This window comes from Prenolepis imparis, unplaced genomic scaffold (genome assembly GCF_030444845.1).
Source record: "Prenolepis imparis isolate NDT839.2.m4 unplaced genomic scaffold, iyPreImpa1.0 SCAF_11, whole genome shotgun sequence".
Classification (NCBI taxonomy): Eukaryota; Metazoa; Arthropoda; class Insecta; order Hymenoptera; family Formicidae; genus Prenolepis; species Prenolepis imparis.
The window spans coordinates 88,356-109,491 of record NW_028141169.1 but is presented as its reverse complement, the minus strand read 5'-3'; the positions used below and the strand labels follow the sequence as shown (position 1 = coordinate 109,491).

At 33.8% G+C, this 21,136-nt stretch overlaps 6 protein-coding genes across 15 annotated transcripts in view; 3 read left to right on the top strand and 3 right to left on the bottom strand.

The window, feature by feature from the left end:
* The first annotated feature begins 43 nt into the window (after window positions 1–43).
* On the top strand, window positions 44–5,580 carry LOC145943331 (tRNA (cytosine(72)-C(5))-methyltransferase NSUN6-like). 4 transcript variants are annotated; one of them, XM_083050866.1, is made up of 8 exons: window positions 44–191; window positions 2,877–3,245; window positions 3,319–3,441; window positions 3,749–3,944; window positions 4,021–4,183; window positions 4,376–4,586; window positions 4,821–5,114; window positions 5,194–5,580. In XM_083050866.1, the coding sequence occupies exons 2-8, from the start codon at window positions 3,117–3,119 to the stop codon at window positions 5,473–5,475; spliced, it is 1,398 nt and encodes a 465-aa protein (XP_082906992.1). In that variant the 5' UTR covers window positions 44–191; window positions 2,877–3,116; the 3' UTR covers window positions 5,476–5,580. The 4 variants fall into 4 exon arrangements, with proteins under 4 accessions (XP_082906992.1, XP_082906993.1, XP_082906991.1 ...); XM_083050867.1 differs by lacking the exon at window positions 44–191 and adding an exon at window positions 1,364–1,465 and having other exon boundaries at window positions 4,042–4,183; XM_083050865.1 differs by lacking the exon at window positions 44–191 and adding an exon at window positions 1,364–1,465.
* On the bottom strand, window positions 1,103–2,520 carry LOC145942912 (rac GTPase-activating protein 1-like). The gene is made up of 5 exons (XM_083050082.1): window positions 2,484–2,520; window positions 2,065–2,246; window positions 1,803–1,960; window positions 1,279–1,668; window positions 1,103–1,142 (listed from the first exon to the last, which is right to left on the bottom strand). The coding sequence occupies exons 1-5, from the start codon at window positions 2,518–2,520 to the stop codon at window positions 1,103–1,105; spliced, it is 807 nt and encodes a 268-aa protein (XP_082906208.1).
* Window positions 5,581–5,718: 138 nt separating the features above from the next.
* On the bottom strand, window positions 5,719–7,821 carry LOC145942911 (uncharacterized). Its single transcript, XM_083050080.1, has 6 exons — window positions 7,802–7,821; window positions 7,521–7,656; window positions 7,200–7,461; window positions 6,402–6,520; window positions 6,116–6,331; window positions 5,719–6,051 (listed from the first exon to the last, which is right to left on the bottom strand). Exons 1-6 carry the CDS (start codon window positions 7,819–7,821, stop codon window positions 5,878–5,880), a joined length of 927 nt encoding a protein of 308 aa, XP_082906206.1. The 3' UTR covers window positions 5,719–5,877.
* A 1,349-nt stretch (window positions 7,822–9,170) lies between these two features.
* Window positions 9,171–15,529, bottom strand: Chro (chromodomain-containing protein chromator). Of its 5 annotated transcripts, none has more exons than XM_083050859.1 (10): window positions 15,403–15,529; window positions 14,210–14,295; window positions 13,818–13,963; window positions 13,483–13,723; window positions 13,156–13,331; window positions 12,947–13,086; window positions 12,641–12,856; window positions 12,451–12,533; window positions 9,890–12,334; window positions 9,171–9,771 (listed from the first exon to the last, which is right to left on the bottom strand). In XM_083050859.1, the coding sequence occupies exons 2-10, from the start codon at window positions 14,262–14,264 to the stop codon at window positions 9,674–9,676; spliced, it is 3,600 nt and encodes a 1,199-aa protein (XP_082906985.1). In that variant the 5' UTR covers window positions 14,265–14,295; window positions 15,403–15,529; the 3' UTR covers window positions 9,171–9,673. The 5 variants fall into 5 exon arrangements, with proteins under 5 accessions (XP_082906985.1, XP_082906987.1, XP_082906989.1 ...); XM_083050861.1 differs by having other exon boundaries at window positions 15,304–15,431; XM_083050863.1 differs by lacking the exon at window positions 15,403–15,529 and adding an exon at window positions 15,161–15,293.
* A 392-nt stretch (window positions 15,530–15,921) lies between these two features.
* Ssl1 (general transcription factor IIH subunit 2 Ssl1) lies at window positions 15,922–19,186 on the top strand. Of its 3 annotated transcripts, none has more exons than XM_083050870.1 (8): window positions 15,922–16,151; window positions 16,917–17,001; window positions 17,123–17,324; window positions 17,408–17,536; window positions 17,626–17,799; window positions 17,875–18,131; window positions 18,322–18,571; window positions 18,859–19,078. In XM_083050870.1, the coding sequence occupies exons 2-8, from the start codon at window positions 16,940–16,942 to the stop codon at window positions 18,988–18,990; spliced, it is 1,206 nt and encodes a 401-aa protein (XP_082906996.1). In that variant the 5' UTR covers window positions 15,922–16,151; window positions 16,917–16,939; the 3' UTR covers window positions 18,991–19,078. The 3 variants fall into 3 exon arrangements, with proteins under 3 accessions (XP_082906996.1, XP_082906997.1, XP_082906995.1); XM_083050871.1 differs by lacking the exon at window positions 15,922–16,151 and adding an exon at window positions 16,175–16,369 and having other exon boundaries at window positions 18,859–19,186; XM_083050869.1 differs by lacking the exon at window positions 15,922–16,151 and adding an exon at window positions 16,176–16,475 and having other exon boundaries at window positions 18,859–19,185.
* Window positions 19,187–20,081: 895 nt separating this feature from the next.
* Window positions 20,082–21,136, top strand: part of Slif (cationic amino acid transporter slimfast) — an 11,390-nt gene continuing 10,335 nt past the window's right edge. Inside the window, exon 1 of the mRNA XM_083049152.1 lies at window positions 20,082–20,463. The gene's annotated coding sequence lies outside the window, so the exon portion shown is untranslated. The remainder of the gene's footprint in view (window positions 20,464–21,136) is intronic.

Genomic DNA, 21,136 nt, shown 5'->3' with positions numbered 1-21,136 from the left:
AGAGAGAGAGAGAGAAAGAGAGAGAGAGAGAGAGAGAGAGTGTGTGTGTGTGTGTGTGTGTGTGTGTGCGTGCGCGCGCGCGATCGAGAAAGAGAAGGAGCGAAAAAATTAAAAACAAACACTGAACGGACGCGATTATTAAAGGCTTAAGGGCGCGACCGAACACCGAACCGATCCCAGATTATGAAAAGGTAATTTCTCAAAAATAAATTGATGTGCCAAATACTTCGAAATGTTGAATGCAATTCAATTCATATCAAGGAGATGAAGATTCTAACCTCACAATATAACAAAATCATCGAAAGAAGAATATATGTGTATATGTGTATATTCTTATTGTGTAAATCGAATATGCTTTATATCTTAGTTTTTTCATTTATCTTTCAGCAATAAGTATTATATATAATAAAATAAATTCTAATAAAATAAGTAATTTTAATAAAGATGATATTACAATCGTACAAATAACTTTGTCACATCTACTCTTTGACTAATATTACAAAAAACTTCCGGAATTCTAAAAATTTTCTATTCGATATCCGATTAAATTGGTGTATTTGACAAATATATCTGGTCATACGACAAATGTACATCATTATATTTCTTTTGTACGATTAAATTTGATCAGATTACAATCACGTAATAAGAAGAAACTAAAATTTTGATCTCAAAGAAATTATTTATCTCTTTAAATATCGTAGTAATTGGAATGATTATCTAATCTGATTGTCCATGGAACTCATATATTACTACGTGTAACGTAGCGATTGAAAAACAATTATGTGAAAATGCTACATTAAATATTTCCAATAAGATACATAATGTTTTAAATTAGACATTTTACAATATATAATTATACATTTATAAAATATATAAGGTTAATAAGGTTTAATCAGATTAAACGGCATGCAAAACAGCGTGTCTTATCTTTTTTGATATTACTTCACTGCTAAGTAGCAAATTTTGAAGCATTGGTTTTACTTTTTGACAACCTAAAAATCTTGCAATAATTATATAAAAATGTTAAATTAATAAAAAAAAAAAAAAAAAGAGTTATTATGGTAATACACTTGCAGATACGCTATATAATATTGCCGGCTTTTCACAAACACATGGAAGTGAGAAAACTTGCATCTTGCATTCTGCGTGACACATAACAGGACAGTCTCTGCATCTTAGTATTATCTTCCCGAATCTGATTCTGACATGAAACGGAAAGAAAATGATATTGCTTTGCATTACATCTATATATTACAAGTTATTTTTAATCAATATTACCTTTTACCACATAAAGTACATGTTTCTGGTTTAATGACTATTTTTGATACAAAGTTATGATTTGCAAATGTTTCTGTATTCAACAATTTAGGATCGATATTTTCTTTATGAGACGTAACTTGGATTTTAAAAGGTGCAGTGTGCGTATCATCATTTGTCTTAACTTTTGTGGTTGTTACTCCATCAGGTGAGTTAAATTCTGCAACTTTATCTAATGTGCTGCATTGTTCATTTGCGGAATAATCATCGCCAAGTTTGTACTCTCTCCACATTTTCTGTTTTTGAGCCTGTATAATAGCCTCGGTGTTCAAGTCATCTTCTGATTTTGATAAACAATTTAAGTCGCTTAATATCGAACCTGTAGAATCCATTTCTGCTATTGTAGTCAGACTACAAATTATTAAATTATTAAATGTAAATTGTGGATATTATATCAAATATATTGGATATTGTATAATGGATATTATATAAATATATCAAATATTTATATATATGAACATCTTATACAAAATAGGCGTACTTACTGTCCATCAAACTGTTTGTCTTGGCCATGTAGATTATTACACATTTTGAATTCAAACATGGGTTTGATAAGAAATTGTAGTTTCTTTTTTATTTCTTCATCCAAGTTTACTTGTCCATCATGGAATAGCACTTTTCTAGTTGTATTAATTTGACATTCCTTTTAAACACACACACACACACACACATATATATATATATATATATATATATATATTAAATATCGAATGGCACAATATTAAAGTTTTATAATAATTAACTTACCAGTAAATTTTTATAGTGCTCAACTACACGACGTTTACGTTTCTCGTCCTCCAAGTTTTTTCTAGCATGATATAATTTCTGATTAAGATTTGCAGTCTTTTGATGAGCCTTGTGTAAATCTAGACAAAGTTGTTGATATTCTTGCAAAGGTAGACATTTTATTTGTGGCACATTAGTAGAAACTGCATTAAATATATAAATATATCATATTATCATGTTATACTTATACATAAAATGTAAAGAGCTACATAATATATCAAAAATGTGAATTTATTTGAATAAATTTAAATTAATGTCTTTTTTTGTGTGATGTATCTCATACGGCCATTTTTAATTTTAAATCAAATTATTTTATATTAATATATATACATATATACAACAAACATACATAGCAAAGAAAGAAGCCATTTACTACAAACCTTCATGTAACTCATTGTTGTTCACTAAAGATGACATGTTGTTTCGTAAATATTGTCAAGCATCGACTGTTCTTTATTTCTTCATTATACTAGTAAAAGCAAAAGTTGTGTTTTTGGTGTAGTTATTTGGAAAATGAGACTTTGAATAAATATTTTTGTGTGATAGATATCGACAGTTTTTGTTATAAGATTTGGTTTATCTTTCAAAACTATTTAAACCTTTCAATCTTGTCAAGTCTTGCCAGTTAAATTGAAAATTTCTAGTTGATTATCTATAATAATATTTCCAAAAAGATATCTCTTTTTTTTAATTTTTCTCTCTCTTCCTTCTTTTTTTTACTTTCGCGCGCACACATATACTCTTTCTATTTTTTCTTTCTTTCTGTTTTTCAGAATTATACATACGTTGCGTATATATCGAGATACAGGACTAAGGATCTAAGGATACATTATACTAAAAACTGCTATGCCAAATGCCAATTTATTATACTTATATATTGTTCAACAGTTGAAGAGCAATTATACCCTGAGCTTACATTTTTTACGGAAAATGTAAATATAAGTTGTTGTTAAACACACATACACACGCGGAAAAAAAAGAAAAGGATATAAATATATACATACCTACATATAATGTTATCACAGTCATCTAATTTCGGAGAAACGCCGTTTAAAAATAAATCCGAAATACATGACGAATTGATAGCAGATTTAGGAAAAGTTATCATTAACAACGGATATTTACAAAAATGTGAAATTCAGGTAACTTTTTTCTTACTACATCTTTATATAAAATAAAATAATGTTTTCTACAACAAAAAAATAAAAATTATAGGAAAAGGTCAATGCTCTCTGTAAATGGATGTGTACAACACCTAAAAAAAGTATTTATAGATTAGATCATTTAACAGATCATTATACAAACAATCTGCAGAAATTGTGTAGAGCATTGAAACAGGTATGTTTAATAGGCAACAAATTAGCGCAATAGTTATGATAATTTAATAATTTTAACAGCACGTGCTAGTACATTTTTACTACAAAATCATAACAAGCAGCAATATATGTTTTAATCAAACTCTGCATTACATTTGAATACTTCTAGTATATTGAGGTTAATTATTTTTTTCTTATTGTTAGACTTTATTATAATTACGAAAGAAAACTATTATTTTTTTTGTTTTGAATATTTGATATTCTTATTTAGCTACCTTACATCTGTTTACACAAGAGAGCTTTACATGCTTTACGTGCAATAATAATAGGTTGATAAACCAGATCCATCTATTCACTTTTTACCGGATCTTCCAAATGGGATAGTCGCTGTTGATAGTTGGGATTCATCGATATGTCTTGATTTAAAGAGATATCCAAGGGAGATCATTGTCGATGCTATATGTGGTGCGGCTGTATTAAGAGGATCTCACGTTTATGCTCCTGGCGTTGTTGGAATGCCAAATGGTAATCTTTGTGGATCTATATGTAGAATTCTCTGTTAATTATGTATCCATAAGAATCTTGATTAAATTTACTCTAGGTTTAATCATTAATTGTAAAGTCAGCGTATTCGCCGACATTACTGGTCATTGTAAAAAGGGTTTAATTAAACCATATCCAGATAGTGAGAAAATGTACTTGGGTAATGGCATTCTTCGACAAACTAGGAAAGAGTTATTTGGTAAAGATGCAAAAAATTCATGGTAAGAAACAATTAATAATATATAAAAGAGAAGGAGAAGCTTACTCTTTATTAAATATCATAGTTGAATTTCTCCATCCAAACTATATAAATGCCTTTTTGCTAATTTTTTGTGATTGTTTCATTATTACAAAATTGTTTTTTTATATCATACATTAGTACCAAATGATGCTGTCTTTAAATTGTCTTCCAGCGGTATCGCAATAATTATGACTGATGTAATCTCACGAGTTCCACAATTGAATACAGATAATGAATCTCTGAGATCATATGCACTGTTACAAAATTTGCCGTCTATTATATGTAGTCTGGTTTTAAATCCCCAACCAGGTGAGACAGTTTTGGACATGTGCGCTGCACCTGGTAATAAAACTACGCATATTTCGTTTCTTATGAAAGGACAGGTAAATAATTAAAGAAAAATAAGTTACGGACAATAATAATGCAGACAACTGTCTTTTTTAGCTATCTTTTAAATACTTTTTTTTTTTGCTCGAGTTGAAACTCGCAAGTACACGTTTATTTTTTGATGAAATGATAAAGAAGAGAAAAAGAAAATGAATGTAGAAAGTATATATAGATAATGTATTCACACATATTGTTCTTTCAATTATTATCTCTAATAATGTAATTTCTAGGGTACAATAATAGCGTTGGAGAAAAATCCGGGTAAAGTGAATCGATTTAAAAAAAAGTGTAATGACGAAAACATTAAAATGTTTTGTTACGATGCTACAAAGGCTGTCGTCGAACAGTTTCAAGAGAATAGTTTCGTCCATACCGATGGACCACCATTTGAACAGGATCACTTTGATCGTATTCTTTTAGATACTCCATGCAGCGCATTAGGTCAGAGACCACAGTTGCATAATAAAATCACGTTGGCGCAGCTTCGTTCTTACACTCCCTTGCAGCGAAATCTCTTTTCTGCAGTAAGTCAACAAAAGTTAGTTATCACGCACATCCATGGACATGTATATATTTAGCTCTAATAAAAGTATTAATACCTAGGCCGTTCGTCTTTTGAAACCAAACGGAACACTGGTGTATAGTACATGCACCGTCATAATAGCAGAGAATGAAGGAATCGTTGCTTGGGCATTAAAACGATTTCCAGAATTAAAATTAGAATCCGTTAAAGATCGGATAAAAACAGATAGATATGGCAGACAAGGATATGCCATAGATGGTTTAACGAATGAGAATGCGAGAAAAGTATGTAGATTCGGTACTGAAAGTACCGATTCTGTTGGATTTTTTATCGCATGTTTTAAAAAAATGTTACCAAAATGATTAAGTGCATTGAAACTTATTTGTACTATATACATATTATGTATGTAAATTAATTTTATATTGAAAAATAGAATCTTGATTGAAATATAGGCCCGATAAATTTAATATGTGTGAATCTGAGAATGAAATTTTGTTACCTTTCTCTTTATCTGTTCCTTTATGATAACAAATTGAGTTAAAAAAATATGTATAGTGTGTGTGTGTGTGTGTGTGTGTGCGCGTGCACGCTAATAAAAATTAGAGATGTACCTACTTCTTATACTTTACTATTATTTGCGATTCCGTCTCCAATGAGCTCTGTTGTTATCACGGAACAATTGTCGCAAATTGCATACAATGTCTCTTCCTGAGTTTAGAGCGAGCAAAGAGAAAGAAGAGAGAGAGAGAGAGAGGAGAGAATTATTAAATAATAGAAAGATTATAAAATTTTACTTTTTTCACATAATTTACATGCATTCCGTGAGCATCAGGGAAGAAATAGATATATAGATATATATACTCTTGCGACTTTAGTGTAAAATATGCGGGCCACATAGCAAACGATGGTAGAATCAGCATATTATCGTTAGTCACATCCTGAAATAAGATACAGTAATATATTTATGATTGCTGTTTATTGTTATTTGCAAGATATCTTTACCTCGATATGCATCGAGCACCAGTCGATTTCGCTCATAATGAAGAATCTTCCTTTGCCCCCGACATTTTTAACCATCAGAGATAAAATGACTTGTTGATCTACGAGACACTCTCCACATTCAAAGCTTTTTAATTTCTCGCAATACAGTACACTCACTTCAGATATATTTGATGCATCGTTGCTGCTTGTATCGATAGACTGTGAATTTATTTTCTCCTATAAGAAAAAAAAGATGTGTGCAGATTATTCCAGATTTTATTAAAAAGTAGAAAACGGAGTTTTGTACCTTTTCGCAAAAATTTGTTTGTGTAAATGGAATTTCCACAAACCACTTCTTATCACTTTTTATCATGGTTTTTGCTCGCAGTTCTTTTCGCGGATATTGAAAATACGCGATAGTAGTCACTGTGATAACAGTAGCGTAAAACGGCGATATAAATACATCAAGAAAATATTTACATTCTTTTTTTACATACTTTGGTCCGTGTTATGAGCTCACATTTATCTCTAGATGTACCTCTAAAGTTAGAGAGGCCCGTATTATGAGCTCACATCTATCTCTAGATGTACCTCTAAATGTATCACGATAAATGTGGCGACATTATGAGCACACATCTATCTCTAGATGTGTCTCTAAACATGTCACGATAAATGTGGCGGTATTATGAGCGCACATTTAGCGGCGCATCTAGAGGAAATCGCCTAAAAAACTTCTTTTGTACCACATTTATAGCACATTTATGCTACTCTCGATAAATGTGCCCTTGGGTACATTTATCTGCGTCTCTAACTTTAGAGACACATCTAAAAAATAAATGTAAGCTCTAAATGTGCGATAAATATATGATTGATTTTAGATGTACATTTATCTGGGTCTCTAACTTTAGAGGTACATCTAGAGATAGATGCGAGCTCATAATACGGGCCATTATATATATATATATATACTATATATTATTCTCATCACATTTCGCAGATTCTTAGCCGTTCAATTTGATATATTTTGTGCAAATAGGCAGTTTTTTCTAAACCTATTCAAATAGCTTATATGCATATATATCGCAATTATACATTCATCATTTACTTTGCAATATCGGTGAATCTCGACATCCGCGCAATTTAATAATCACCGAACGTCCTTGTTGTACATTTATCATTAACATTTCTTCGGGTTCGTCCAAGATATCGCAACGAAAGAAAATAATCAATTTTACGTGCATTCCTGGTAAAATACCACTCTTTTGTCCTTTATATTCAATCATGACAGTGAATCGCGAATATATAGGCCTTGCTGCTAATTGAAATCTGGCTAAAGATGTACTCACATTTTGTAGTATGACAACTTTCTATAATAAAGAATGAGAATATTATTGTTTAAAAATTATATTTTACAATACCTATCTACCTTGTATAATTTATTCGATTCATAATTGTGAAATTCCACAGAATTAGGGATTGCGATTAAGATCGTCTTTGATACATATGTTTTTGAAATATTTTTCTTTGGTTGGTTAACCGATGAGGCAATTGATTCCGTTTTTCTGAGAATGACAAAGAACGTGAATATAATATACAAATACATATATGCACGATGTTGAATACGATGACAGTATATTCTAATAGAGTTACGTGCACATATAAAAATGCATCGAAATGAAAAAAGTAATGTATAACTGAAATAGATACCTGTCATGAAATTTTGTCATGAGGATTATGCTCCTGATATAATATAGGATTTTTTTTAAATATAAAATTTTAAAAATGAATTGTATTATAAAATATATATATTATAGTCTTACACATTTATTGTATAACTAAAAGCAATGTTTATATGTATATAATATATCTAAAATTACAAATTTGTGAACCAAGTACAAACTTGTGAGAAACATTTATGACATCGCAGTATAATATATAAATATACGAAAATAAAACACACGCTTTTAGATTACAACAAATATATATATATATATATATATATATATATACGTATACGTTATAAAAAAAATCGAAATAGAATCGTCTCCATTGGAAAAATCGCGTATATTTTCTTTTTTTTATAGATGTATATATAAGATAAATAATTTTATATATGTATAGATAAATGATAATTATTTATTTTATAAACAAGTATGCTGATTGAATCTTGCTTCTTCAGCCATCACACACACACACACACACACACACACACACACACACACACACACACACACACACACACACACACACACACACACAATTTTTACATTTTAGAATTACCTGCAACTAATTTAATATAGGAACAGGTTTAATAATAGTAGGCTAGTTGATACTCCGTCAACAACATTATATTTTAAGCTTTATAGGTTCAGAAATTATAAGTGTTTTGTTAGAGTGCACTTATTTATCCTATAGATAAGCATACATAGTCCATGTAATGTAATAGCGAATTTGATTGGATGCACCAGTAGATATGCACTAATGTGTATTAAAGACTGTTATATACAAATTAAAGCAGTAACATACATATGTATATATTGTATATACTTTATTTAGTATCAGACTGTGAGACGTTGATGTCGTCAATGTAATTCATCATATATTTGGTAAAAGATTGATATATTTGATATATGTATATTAGACATTTTCAGTTAATCGAAGTACACGTAGTTTTAGATAAATTAGAGAGTATATGTATGCTCAATTTAAATCTTGCTAATACCAGATTTTTTATCTGTACATTAATGCATCCAATTAAATTCGTTATGAAACTTGTGTCACGTTCGTATAATGAATATGAGATAACTCTATCATTAAGGCATAATGCATACAAGAATATTCCATTTTAGCCATACTCGATGCACAGATACAAATTTAAAAACGAAAAGAAAAAAAAAAAAAAGAAAACAATTTTGATAAAATACTTTGCTATTCTTTTTTCATGCGTTTTATCAATGAAATAAATCTCTGAATTTTACACAGATGCGTCCGACATGATGTAATCATATATCATCACTTTGGACTTTGTATGCATGGAATAAGATTTTTTTCTTTTTTAGCAAAGCTTATTATCTGATTGGAAAATATAAAACCCCATATTATATTTTACTATCCTACAAATACAATGCTTATTTCGTATGTACTATAATGATGTCACTGCATTGAAAGTAGTTTTATATTTTATATTTTACGTGTGTATGTGTGTGTGTGTGTGTGTGTGCTATATATTTCTTGCCATAAAAGTTAAACACGAAAATGGAGATACCAGCAAAGTGTTTTACACTGAAACATACATTTCTAAAATGTATTTTAATCTAAAATTTAGATTTTTCTTGACGTGTGTGCTGATTTTTTTTTTACAGTATGTCAGCTCTCTGTCTCTCCACTTTACATATAATACCTAGTCTGTAATCACTGAATATTATAAGACATCACCGACGTGTAATTATACGAGAAGTGAACGCGTTCTTACATATATACACAATTCACGATCACGTTTTAAACGTACAATTTGCGCGTAACGTGTAATTCGATGCATTGCCGTGATATTTCTTTAGCATATGTCAAAATGTTATGTTTTCACTTGTCAAGTTCCAACGCAGCGTATTGTTCTTCGTCCACTTCGGTCACCATAAAATTTCCATCCGGTAAGAGCAGTACTACTTTTCTAGTTCCCCCTAAATAATCAGACAATTGTAAAGAGGACAAGCAATGGATAAATATATATTGGATAAATATTATTGGAAGCAACTAATTTTTACTTGGAATAAAAAGAAAGAGAAAACATCACATTACCTGGGGTAGGTTCTTCAGCTTGTACTACTTGAGCTACAACTTGTGCCTGTCCGTCATTATCCTCTTGGGTTCCGGTTACATCGGTCGCGTTTGCGTTATCCATTATAGACATCATCATTGAATTTTCAGTCGGTTCCGCTCCATCTTCCTTTACGAAAAACTGAGGAGTGAGATTTACCTGCTCAGGGATCAGCTGCGCTACAGCCTGATCGAATGTCAAGACAGAGCCGTCGTCTCCTTGCTGTTCAGTAGTTACATATACGCATTGCTGTTCGCCATCGGCGCCACGCGTTACCAAAAGCGTCTGTCCGTCCTCCGCTTGCCCTGCGACTTGGTAGACGACACCGTGCGCATCGGCTATAGTAACCAGATTGGGCGCATCGTCCGTCACTTTTCTTTCTTCAGATATCTTATCTTCAGTCTTGGCATCGGCCGACGTTACTGACATAGTAACGGTGGATGTCGCTGCTGTAACAGTCGACAATGCCGTAGTGATGGATGTTTCAGCAGGCCCTGTGCTTTCTGTCAAAGGCGCGGATGTGGGAGCGGTTGGTACAGTTGGTATTGCAGGAGCGGTATCGTCCAAACATGGTAAATCCGGTGCAGGTACCGCTACATTCGATAGATTAATTTGCGCTGTTGTTTCACCGGTTTGGACAATGGTACCGGTTGTTCCGCCAGGACTCATCTCGACTCTCATAATGCCGCTTTCAGTGAGCGAGTCGAGGGAAGGTAAGACCAATTCGGCGGCAGCGGCGGCGGCGACGGCAGCGGCAGCGGTGGTGGTGGTAGTGGTGGTGATGGTGGTAGTAGTGGCTGTAACGGTATCTGCTGCGGTCGTAGTTTCCGACACAGGAGTGGTTGTTTTCATCGTAGTCGATAGCGTCGCGGTGTTCGAAGGGGATATAATTGGTTCGGGCTCGGGTTGTTCCACCGTTTGCTCGATCGGTTCACCGTCTGGACCAATTATACGTCCCGTGAGAGGGCACAATGTGAACGGACGTGGTGGACTGTCAGGCTCGGGAGCTGTAACGGTGTCAGATTCGGGAGCAGGCGGTAAATCGGGCTCGCCCTCGCTGCTACTCTCTTCCGATCCGACTTCGTGAAACTCCATGTGAAGTCCATCACCTTCCGCTAGTTTACTTTCCTTGAGTTTTGTTCCTGCTTGAGTAACCGGCGAAGGTGTCTCGCCTACTTTCGCCCTGCTTCGTCCCGCAGTGGCACCTGCACGCGCACCTGCCAAAAGTCCACGACCACTCGGTTTAATTATACCCGCTGCCTCTTGGGCTTTTCTCTTTGCCATTAATAACTTTTGCTGCGGAGATAACAACGACTGTGCCTTACCCACTGGCGTCTTCGGAGATTGTTTCGTTTGTGCTTGCTGTTGCACTGGACTAGTTCCAGTTTTCATCACCTGTGTTTTGGATTGCGCGGGTGTCGTAAGCACTGTGAATTTCGGCCTGATTTGCGCGACTGGCGTGCCGGCGGCACTCGGCGAAACCGACTGTGCACTTATTACCGTCGTCGTGGTGGCACGTTTCTGCAACACAGGACGCGTCGCTTGCGTTTGAATCTGTCTCGGTGCTGGTGCTTTGACAGGCGTACGAATGGTACCAAGAACGCTCGTTGCTGTTGTTGCGCGTAACGCCGGTCTAGGTAATAGCGGACGACCGTCCGCCGTTCGTTGAGGCGTTACGGAAGCTGGTCTTATGCCTGTAGTTATTCTCGGCTGCAAAGCTATCGGTCCCGACATTGCAGTCACAACATGTATTTGTTGCAATTGTGATGGATCTGGTTTTGGCTGTATCTTTATAGGTTCTGTCTTTTGCACGCTTGCCGGCGTTTTCGCCGCAATGGACTTGGAGGTGACTACTTTCATCTGTGTGACTACTTGGCTCCCATCCATCTTCGAAACAACTTTCATCGCAGGAGTCATTGAATTCGATTGCGACGTCGAGATTACTTGTTTCCTCGCTATATTGTCCCGATTTTGAACCATTAACACGCCTTGCGTCGTCGGGGTTCCTTTGACCGCCAGTTTTCCGCTAGGTGACGAATCTAGCTTAATGATGCCATCTTTTCGCGACATGACGTAAACGCCAGAAGTTAAATTTGGCATCTGTTTAGGATCCACTTTAACAACTCCCTTAGCATTGGCTACTAAAACAGGTGGCTGGCTAGATTTCGCTCCATCGGGAGACTGTAATCCTAATGAGGTTGCTAAATCTGTGGATGAAACTGATGCTCTGTTGGATCCGTTTGACTGCGCATTAGCGCGATTGAACGCACGTTGAATCACATCGCTGCGGCCCAATCTCGAATCACTGTCCGATTCTCCAGTCCACTCGTCGTCGCTGCCCGTATCGGCTTTAATCCTTTTTGCCGCGCTGCTTCCACCATCTTCCGAGTCGCTCTCTGAATCGTCGATCCTCCTTTTACCTAATACTGTATTTTTACACACAGACATATACGCATATTATTTTTAATACAATTTTATCCAATTAGTTTGCAATAACGATTAAAAGAAATTTTGTTATTTAAACAAATATAGTATAACATACATTCGTTATCTTCCTCTTTCATCGAGCCGCACCATTGCTTGACTTGATCCATTGCTTTTGATTTACTAGATCGCATTGGTCGCCTATATATACAAAGCAATAAATTATTGGATAAATTGGATACCTATCGATAAAATTGAATTTTTATCATTACATTTCATCGATTATAAAAGAGCAAAGCCGTTCTCACCCCACTTGACTCGCTGTACTCGGTCCAGGCTTACTAACTTCAGCTTTTATCATCGGTTTTTGCGCCGATAAACTTGCACGTCCTACAACTTTTGTATTACTAGTTTGTTGTTGAGCTGCTTTAAGCTCCTTTTGCTTTGCGAGATTCCGCTCAAATTCTTCCAATATATTTTTGCAAGTTGCTACAGCTTCTGCAGACTCCCATGTATTATTTTCGCTATAAAGTTTTATACATTTAAAAATTCGTTATTAAAACTCTTGAAAAATAAGAAAGATGCATGGGATAAGATTGACAGGATTTACTCACTGTGAGTAACCTTCCCATTTGATTAAATATTCCGAGCATCTTTTTTTTGGATTAAAACGTTTAGCTAAAATTTTCTCGACAACATACTCTTCGTTGCTCGATTCCGCGTCTTCTTCGGTAGCTGGCTTGCCAGATTTGTTCTACAGAAATATAAAAAAATAAAGCAAATTCGAAGACATATATATTTTTACATGTAAATGATGTAATACCTTGGGCTTAATCGATGGTTTCAGTTTTGGTTTCTCTTTTTTGTCCACTTCGATTTCTATAGATTCATTCTTTTGTGTTTTTGTTTCTAGTAATTTTGTAGTATCTTTTTTAGCTTCGCTTGTTTCCTCTGGTTGTCCATTTCTAATAATTTTGCGAACTATTACTGGTTTGGCACCTATATTTATATAAAGCAACGACATAATGTGAATAAATTTAATCATAAATACAGCATCTCTTTCTTTGTACTTTTGTTTATTGAAAATGCATTATTATTATTATTATTATTATTTTATATATATATATATATATATATATATATATATTACCTTCAACATTAGTATTTGTTTGAACTTGTATTGGGGTATCCTGCATCTTTGCATTACTAATTTTTGTAAAAGTTTGTATAGTCTTTCCTGCCGTGATCCACGAATCTCTTATATGTGTGTCCATCTTACACCATTTTTGATACAATTTCCAAGCATTGGTCGCATCCTTGTCCAAACCTTCTTGTTGGATTTGCGAATCTTTCCATAATAAAAATGCCCAAACTTGTGCTTTTTGTCCATTCTGCAAAAGTTTTATATTAATCTTGTAAAAAAATTGAATAAATTATAAATTAACCACAGATGTAAGAGAACTCTAATCATGAAAATACAAATACATTTTCGTTATTTTCACGAAAATGTGACACTTTAGAGCAAGCTCCCTCCTTTGTACGATGTTCTTGAAACTCCTCGATAAAGTGAAAGACAGAATGACACTGTCCGCATACTAATACATCTAAACGTCCCATTTGCTCTTGTGCCGCTGAAAAAATAGGTAGGGAAAAAAATTAAAAAGATATAAATAACAGCGATTATAGTGTGAGAAAAGAAACCAAAGTACAACACATGTAGATAAAATTACATTGTACATAGCTTTTTTTTCTCAGAAATTAAAAAAAATATTCTATTTTAATTATACATAATTTCCAATAATAGATTATTAGTTTTCTAAAAAAAGTGCAAATTATAAAAAATGTGTACAAACCTAAACGCTGGATGGAGCACTTACCTTTGATGACGGTAGGTTTATTACTGACAGCCGAAGGGCCATCGTCTCCCTCCATTCTGTATACGTTTGTCCCGCAATCTCTCTTTCTAAAAATTAAATAAAAAGTATCGTTAAATAAATGGTTAAAACTCTCTACAAGTGCGCTTTTGTTTCGTACAATATATCGAAATTGCGCGCGACCGAAAAGAGAAATAGTTTTTTTTTAACGAGCGCGAACCGGCTACAATTAAACTTTGCGAATCTTGAGCGAACATTAGACTTTCAGCTAATCTTTCCGAAAAAAGCGAAGAAAGCGATCGCCGGTATTCCGCGAGCGATCTACGATAAAAAATTAAAGTACACACCTCGGAACACGCCGGCGACTAGCGATCGAACAGTATTTCTCTCTCTCTCTCTCTCTCTCTCTCTCTCTCTCTCTCTCTCTCTCTCTCTCTCTCACTCTCTCTCTCTTTCTCCCCAAGGAGACACACGCGCTGTACTCCGTCTACTCCGATCGTTTTACAGCACGAGCAAGACGAGCACGACGATTCTCGTGCACGCGCGCTTAGCGCTTACACTTGGCGCGCGCACTCGTACCATGCGCGTCCACTGACCAGGGTATTTAGTTACGTTATTTTATCGCTAACTTTAAATCAAATACATTTCCCGGACAAGGGTGACAGAGCGCCTGGATATGTAGGATCGACGAGGCGCGATTATTGTAAACGCGGCCAGTTACGGAGTAAATTACAAACAAGGGAGAAACGAGAGAAGAACACTCACATGCACTTATTCTCGCCACGAACCACAGCGGTCTTAGGTCTTATCTTACACGAGCTATATATTAACGAGTGCGAAAATTATTTTCCCGTTATATATATGTGAGATATTTAATGGTGATTGAGATACAAATGGGAGAATTATTTGAGAACGGTGCCGTGTCGGCGTTGTTTTCTTTTTTTATATCGTTACTATTATTATTATTATCGTCGCCGTCGTCGTTGTCGTCGATGGCACTCTGTAAACTCTCGACGTCTCCTCTGTCTCTAACGAGCAAGCCGATGCTCGTCAAAGATGGCTCTCGTCGTCGATACTCTTCTATGAAAGTTACTCACTTCCTGTCTTTACGTGAATGCTTTTCGAACACACCGTGACACGCGCGCTAACGCGATTAATGACACGATCGCGGAAGTAGACGAGCAATGTTCACTTACGCACGACAAAGCCGGTGAACGGTTAGATTTTCCTCAATCTGGAAAATTGCTCGTCGTCGTGTGAGGCAAGACGAAAACAGCGACCGCGTCGGCCGACAGTAGCGCCATGGCGGCCTGTGCTTGTGGCGCCTGTCCGCCTGTCTTCTTACTTATTACGGTCTCTGCCTCTGCACGTCTCTGATTGACCTATCCTATCTCGAGCATAGTTTTTGGCGGGAAACTCCATCGTCTAAAAAAAAAAAAAAGAGAAAAAGAAAAAAGCTTACAACTTTTTTGTTAAACAATTTACACAAACGATAATTTATATACAGCTTTTGACAGAGTTTTGAAAAGTTGTCTATGCTTTGTGGATGCGCATATCGGTACAAAATACTGCACAGGCGTACACACACACACACACACACACACACACACACACACACACACACACACACACACACACACACACACACACACACACACACACACACACACACACACACGCATACCACACACACCACGCGCGCGCGCGCATACATCATATATACATGCATTATAGAACCAACACGTATGGTGCATGGTGCACACCATTGCACCCTCAGTGGCTGATAACTGATAATTGTCTGCTATGTGTCGGATACTTTGCCTATATCCGTTATATTTGCAGTGTTTTCTAAATAAATATATGTTTTCATTATATGTCTCCATTATATTCGCCTCTCTTATATTTTTACTCATCATCTCAAAATTTATCACGCAAATCATCCTGGGTGAGACATTTTTCAAAGGCTTATGTTGACTGTCGCTGTATATATAACATTAACCTATTTTTTGGATTAAACGACGTTTGGTGCCTATATAATCATAATTGGACTAAATTGGTTGAAAACACATTAAATATTCCCCCCCAAAAAAAAAATTAAACGACGTTTGTGTACTATTGAGAAATGATTTTAAAAGTGTATTTATATAAATTGACAACGCTAAAGTAATTGTAGAAAAGAAAAGAAATTTTACCGGCGTATTTTATTTTAATAAAAACTTTATAATAAAAAGCATTCTTTCATAATTTAACGGCATGGACAAACATGAAGGTTTTATTGTTTTATTATGTTGTAATTCAAATGAATCTCTAGTTAGGAAAAATAATATTAACAATATACGCTAGATATTAGGAATTAAAGGATATTAAATACTTTATTATTCAATATAGATTTTATGACGACGAGAGTTTGAAATTCGTTAGCTATTATTGTGTATGGAAGTCGATCAAAGAGCGAAAATAGAATTCTTTGAAGATTTATTTTTCGCTTTATTAGAAAAATATATATAAATATAAATAATGATTTAAGGGAAAAGAAAATTTTTATTTTTCAGAAGACTAGCTATCGCTGTGTCAAATAGTTATAAGTATATTGCTGGAGACATTAGAATTGATAAAAAAATTAATTATTAACTAACACACACATATATACATATATATACATAAAGTCCTGTTTCTTTATTTATAATACATCTTACTTTTTTTACCATAGAATATTTCATCTCGCAATAAATTATGGCAGAGGAAGAGTCTGAGGAAAAGGAATATCGCTGGGAGACTGGTTACGAAAAGACATGGTATGTTTCCAGACTGAAAATTGTGTTTAATGTTGATGTTCTTCTCTTTTTGTGATATGTAAATAAAAATTTTACCCTTTACATCTAACCGATACTACGATCTAATGTACTTTTAACATAGGGAAGCGATCAAGGAAGATGACCATGGATTGTTGGAAGCATCTGTCGCAGATATTATTCATAATGCTAAGAGAAAACGTCAATTGGAAAGAAAACAGGGTGCCCGATTAGGGATGATGAGACATCTTTATGTTATCTTAGATGCGTCCGAATCAATGTCGAATCAAGATTTGAAGCCAACTCGATTCCTGTGTTCCCTAAAGGTATGAAAAAAGATTATATTGATTATTTACTCATGATGTGTAGAAGAAAAATGTACACTTGTGTACTAAATATTTGCCTCAAGCTTTTAGAAGACTTTATCGAAGAATTTTTCTATCAAAACCCTATAAGTCAATTAGGTGTGATTATAACTAGAAATAAAAGGGCTGAGAAGATTAGTGATTTGGCTGGCAATTCAAAGAAGCACATTAAGGTAATTATTTTATTCCTTATCTTACCTTACCTCTCTATTCTGGATGTATCTCGTTTTAAATTATATTCTAATTTATTATATTATTGTAGGAATTACAAGCATTATATCAAACTGTAGTAACTGGTGAACCTTCCTTGCAAAATTCTTTAGAATTGGCTACAAAGTCGTTGAAATTATTACCGTCTCATGCTAGTAAAGAAATATTGGTAATTATTGGGGCTCTTACTACTTGTGATCCGGGAGACATCAATGAAACGATACGAGTATGCGCTTTATTGTACATGTATGTAATAATAATACTTGCTTGAAAGCTTCTTTTGGCATGGAGATTGTTTCAGAATATGAAATTGGATGGTATCAGATGTAGCGTAATAGGATTGGCCGCCGAATTATATATTTGTAAACGAATGGCAAACATTACCGGTGGCGAACACGGTGTTGCGCTCGACGATAAGCATTACAAAGAGCAGTTGAACGCACATGTAGATCCTCCACCTGCTGCAACGCGATTAGATGCAGCGCTTGTGAAAATGGGCTTTCCTCATCATGCCTTACACTCTAGTGCATCGGACACATCTATGACAGTGTGTATGTGGTAAGTGTAACTTTAGAATTGTAAATTAGAATAATATGTGCTTCTATATTTTTCTATGCATGTCTATATGTGTTAAATGATACTTTAATATATTAGTATTAATAATATTAATAATATAATAGTATTAATAATATTGCTTTGACATTTAAATTATAATTTTGTTTACCCCTTTTTTTTTCTTTTATTACAGCCATGCAGAAAACTCTGATGAATCGGTAAAACTTATGAATACTGGCTATCTTTGTCCCCAGTGCTTTAGTAAGCATTGCGAGCTCCCCGTCGAATGTAGAGCTTGTGGACTTACTTTAGTATCTGCTCCGCATTTAGCACGATCGTATCACTATCTATTTCCTGTCGAACCTTTTAAAGAATTTGTATTTGAAGGTAGCCATTCCTTCTGTTTCGGTTGCCAAAAAACTTTTACACAAAAGGACAAAAAGGTATCGTTATTTTTTCTCTTACATGGCGTTACAGATTTGTATATTTTTCATAATATATCAAGATAATTTTGTTAAAATTAAAAACTTGTACGATAAACGTAATGAACGTTTATCGCTGAAAGATGGAGATATATAAATGTATATATTAAAGTTTGAAAAGAGTGTTCAAAAATTGAAAAAAATGTTGCAATTTTTTGAAGTATTTAAAAGAAATCAAAAATATAAAACTAATATTTAAATATTTCAAATAATAATAAGAATAATGTGTCATGTGCTTTTATTTTTAGGTTTACACTTGTGAAAAATGTAATCAAACATTTTGTCTAGACTGTGAGATATTTATTCATGAAATTTTACACACATGCCCTGGTTGTGCGACAAATCCTGCAACGTACAATAAATCCACAGATAGATCTTAAAAAAATCTGTTTATTATAAATTTTAGATAAGCAATAAAAATAATGCTACATGTAACAGAATAATGTGTATTAATTGATTTAATAATATTAATACACTGGAACAAGTAAGATGGAACAAATAAGGATGAAAACATATGGAAACACATTATTCCAGCTTAACGCATTTACCGCCAAGCGTATTCTAGTTGACTTTCCGTTTACGCTTTTCAATAAATTATTTTATATTAATAAGATTCACCGTAATATGCACGTGTAATCATTTTTGAAATTTTAAAATAAGTAAAAATATTAATTTCTTTACCAATAGCCTAATGTTATTCTGTTGCATTTTTAAATAAATATTATTAAACACAGTTATAGGCCCAGTTCTACCAACGTCGGTTAACTTAAACCTCCGGTTAAATTATATCTTTGTCTCTTTTTAAGAACATATCTAAAAAGAGACAAAGATATAATTTAACCGGAGGTTTAAGTTAACCGACGTTGGTAGAACTGGGCCATAATGTTACAAATGTATTTAAGTAATTATGAATGTTAAACGTATCGTAAACCTAACGCATGACGATAACTGACGAGGCGTAAACGGAAAGCTAATAAGTGCCGGTTACCGGGAACACCGCGCTATGACGGTGAATGTGTGCGATTATAAATTTTTTAAATTTAAATTTAAATAAACAATTAAAGATAAAAATGAGAGGCTATATGTAATTAATGCCAGTTTATAATTTGCCGAATGATAAAAATTATCTCATAAACATTTACACGAGTAGGAGTTTTTATTGATATAAGAAAATTTGTATATATATATATATATATATACAATATATAATATAAATACACGTCTTTACACAAACGCATTTGTGCAGCAAGCAAAATCTATTCTATTAAAGTCGTTTAAAATATATATTTCTTACACGCATTTTTATATGTACTCTATCTATGGTTTTATCTTTGATAGAGATTCGAGTAGTAAAATGAAATTTATACAAAAATACGCCGAGAGACATATATGACTTTGAAAGACATGTACTTGTTTACGCAATCGATTTATTTCTATCTAGAATACAAATATTCAAGTGTCATTAAATTGGTACGTGACTGGGATTTTGCGACAAGTATAACATTCCTAACGCAGCGCAAACGTTCTACTTCAATCATATGGTGGGGGAGCATTGAAACTTTATTACTACTCAGACAGGTGGAAAGTGAGTATCGCGAGAGATTATAGTTCAGTTCAGTTCTTCTTTTAATGGCAAAGAGCAGACTGCTATTTTGGTTCTGCTCATGCTGCAAGAGATTATATAGTACGTTATTAATTTGCAATCGTCCGCCAATGCGCTAACCGTTGCGTTGCTTCAAATTCACGCGTACGTAATTTAATTAATTTCACATCATTCATCTTATGTTGATCAAATTTAATTGGGTACGACCGTCCAATTTGTGCTGGTATTTCCATTTTATCTTCGGAGTTGGGTAAGTCCGTTTATATATTGTCATGTGAAATATTTTTATTTTAAGGATTTTAACGTAAAGCAATAAAGTCTGCGCTTTATCGTTTACTTGTCGTGGAAATATTATTTTGTTGAATAAGGCCTTGTAATAAAGAGAAAGAGAGAGAGAGAAAAAAAGAAAAAGAATAAGATGACGTATCATGCACAAGATACATGCATGTGCATGTGACAATGTTAATTGGAATGTAAACATTATTGTCACATGTTCTACGCATAAATATTTTGTGAAAGTTAATCCTCATAGAAGCAGGGATAATAATGTAAGCATATATATATATATATATATATATATATATATATACCTGTTGGAGAACAATTGAATATATATATCATCGAAAATTATACAAGGCTGATGGATACACACGCATCGCGCGCGTTTACTTTTTAATAAGATGTCAATTATTGTAAATCATAAAAAACGCATTCTCTGTCCTTTAGAATCGCGCGTAAACTTGCAAATAAATTTTAGAGTTATATATATCTAAAATATATATATTATATGTATTTTAGATAACTTTAATTTTAAAGCATTTTCTTAACTAAAATTTATTTGCAAGTTTGCGCGCGATTCTAAAGGACAGAGAATGCGTTTTTTATTATTTTTACAATATATAATATATATATATATGTATCCA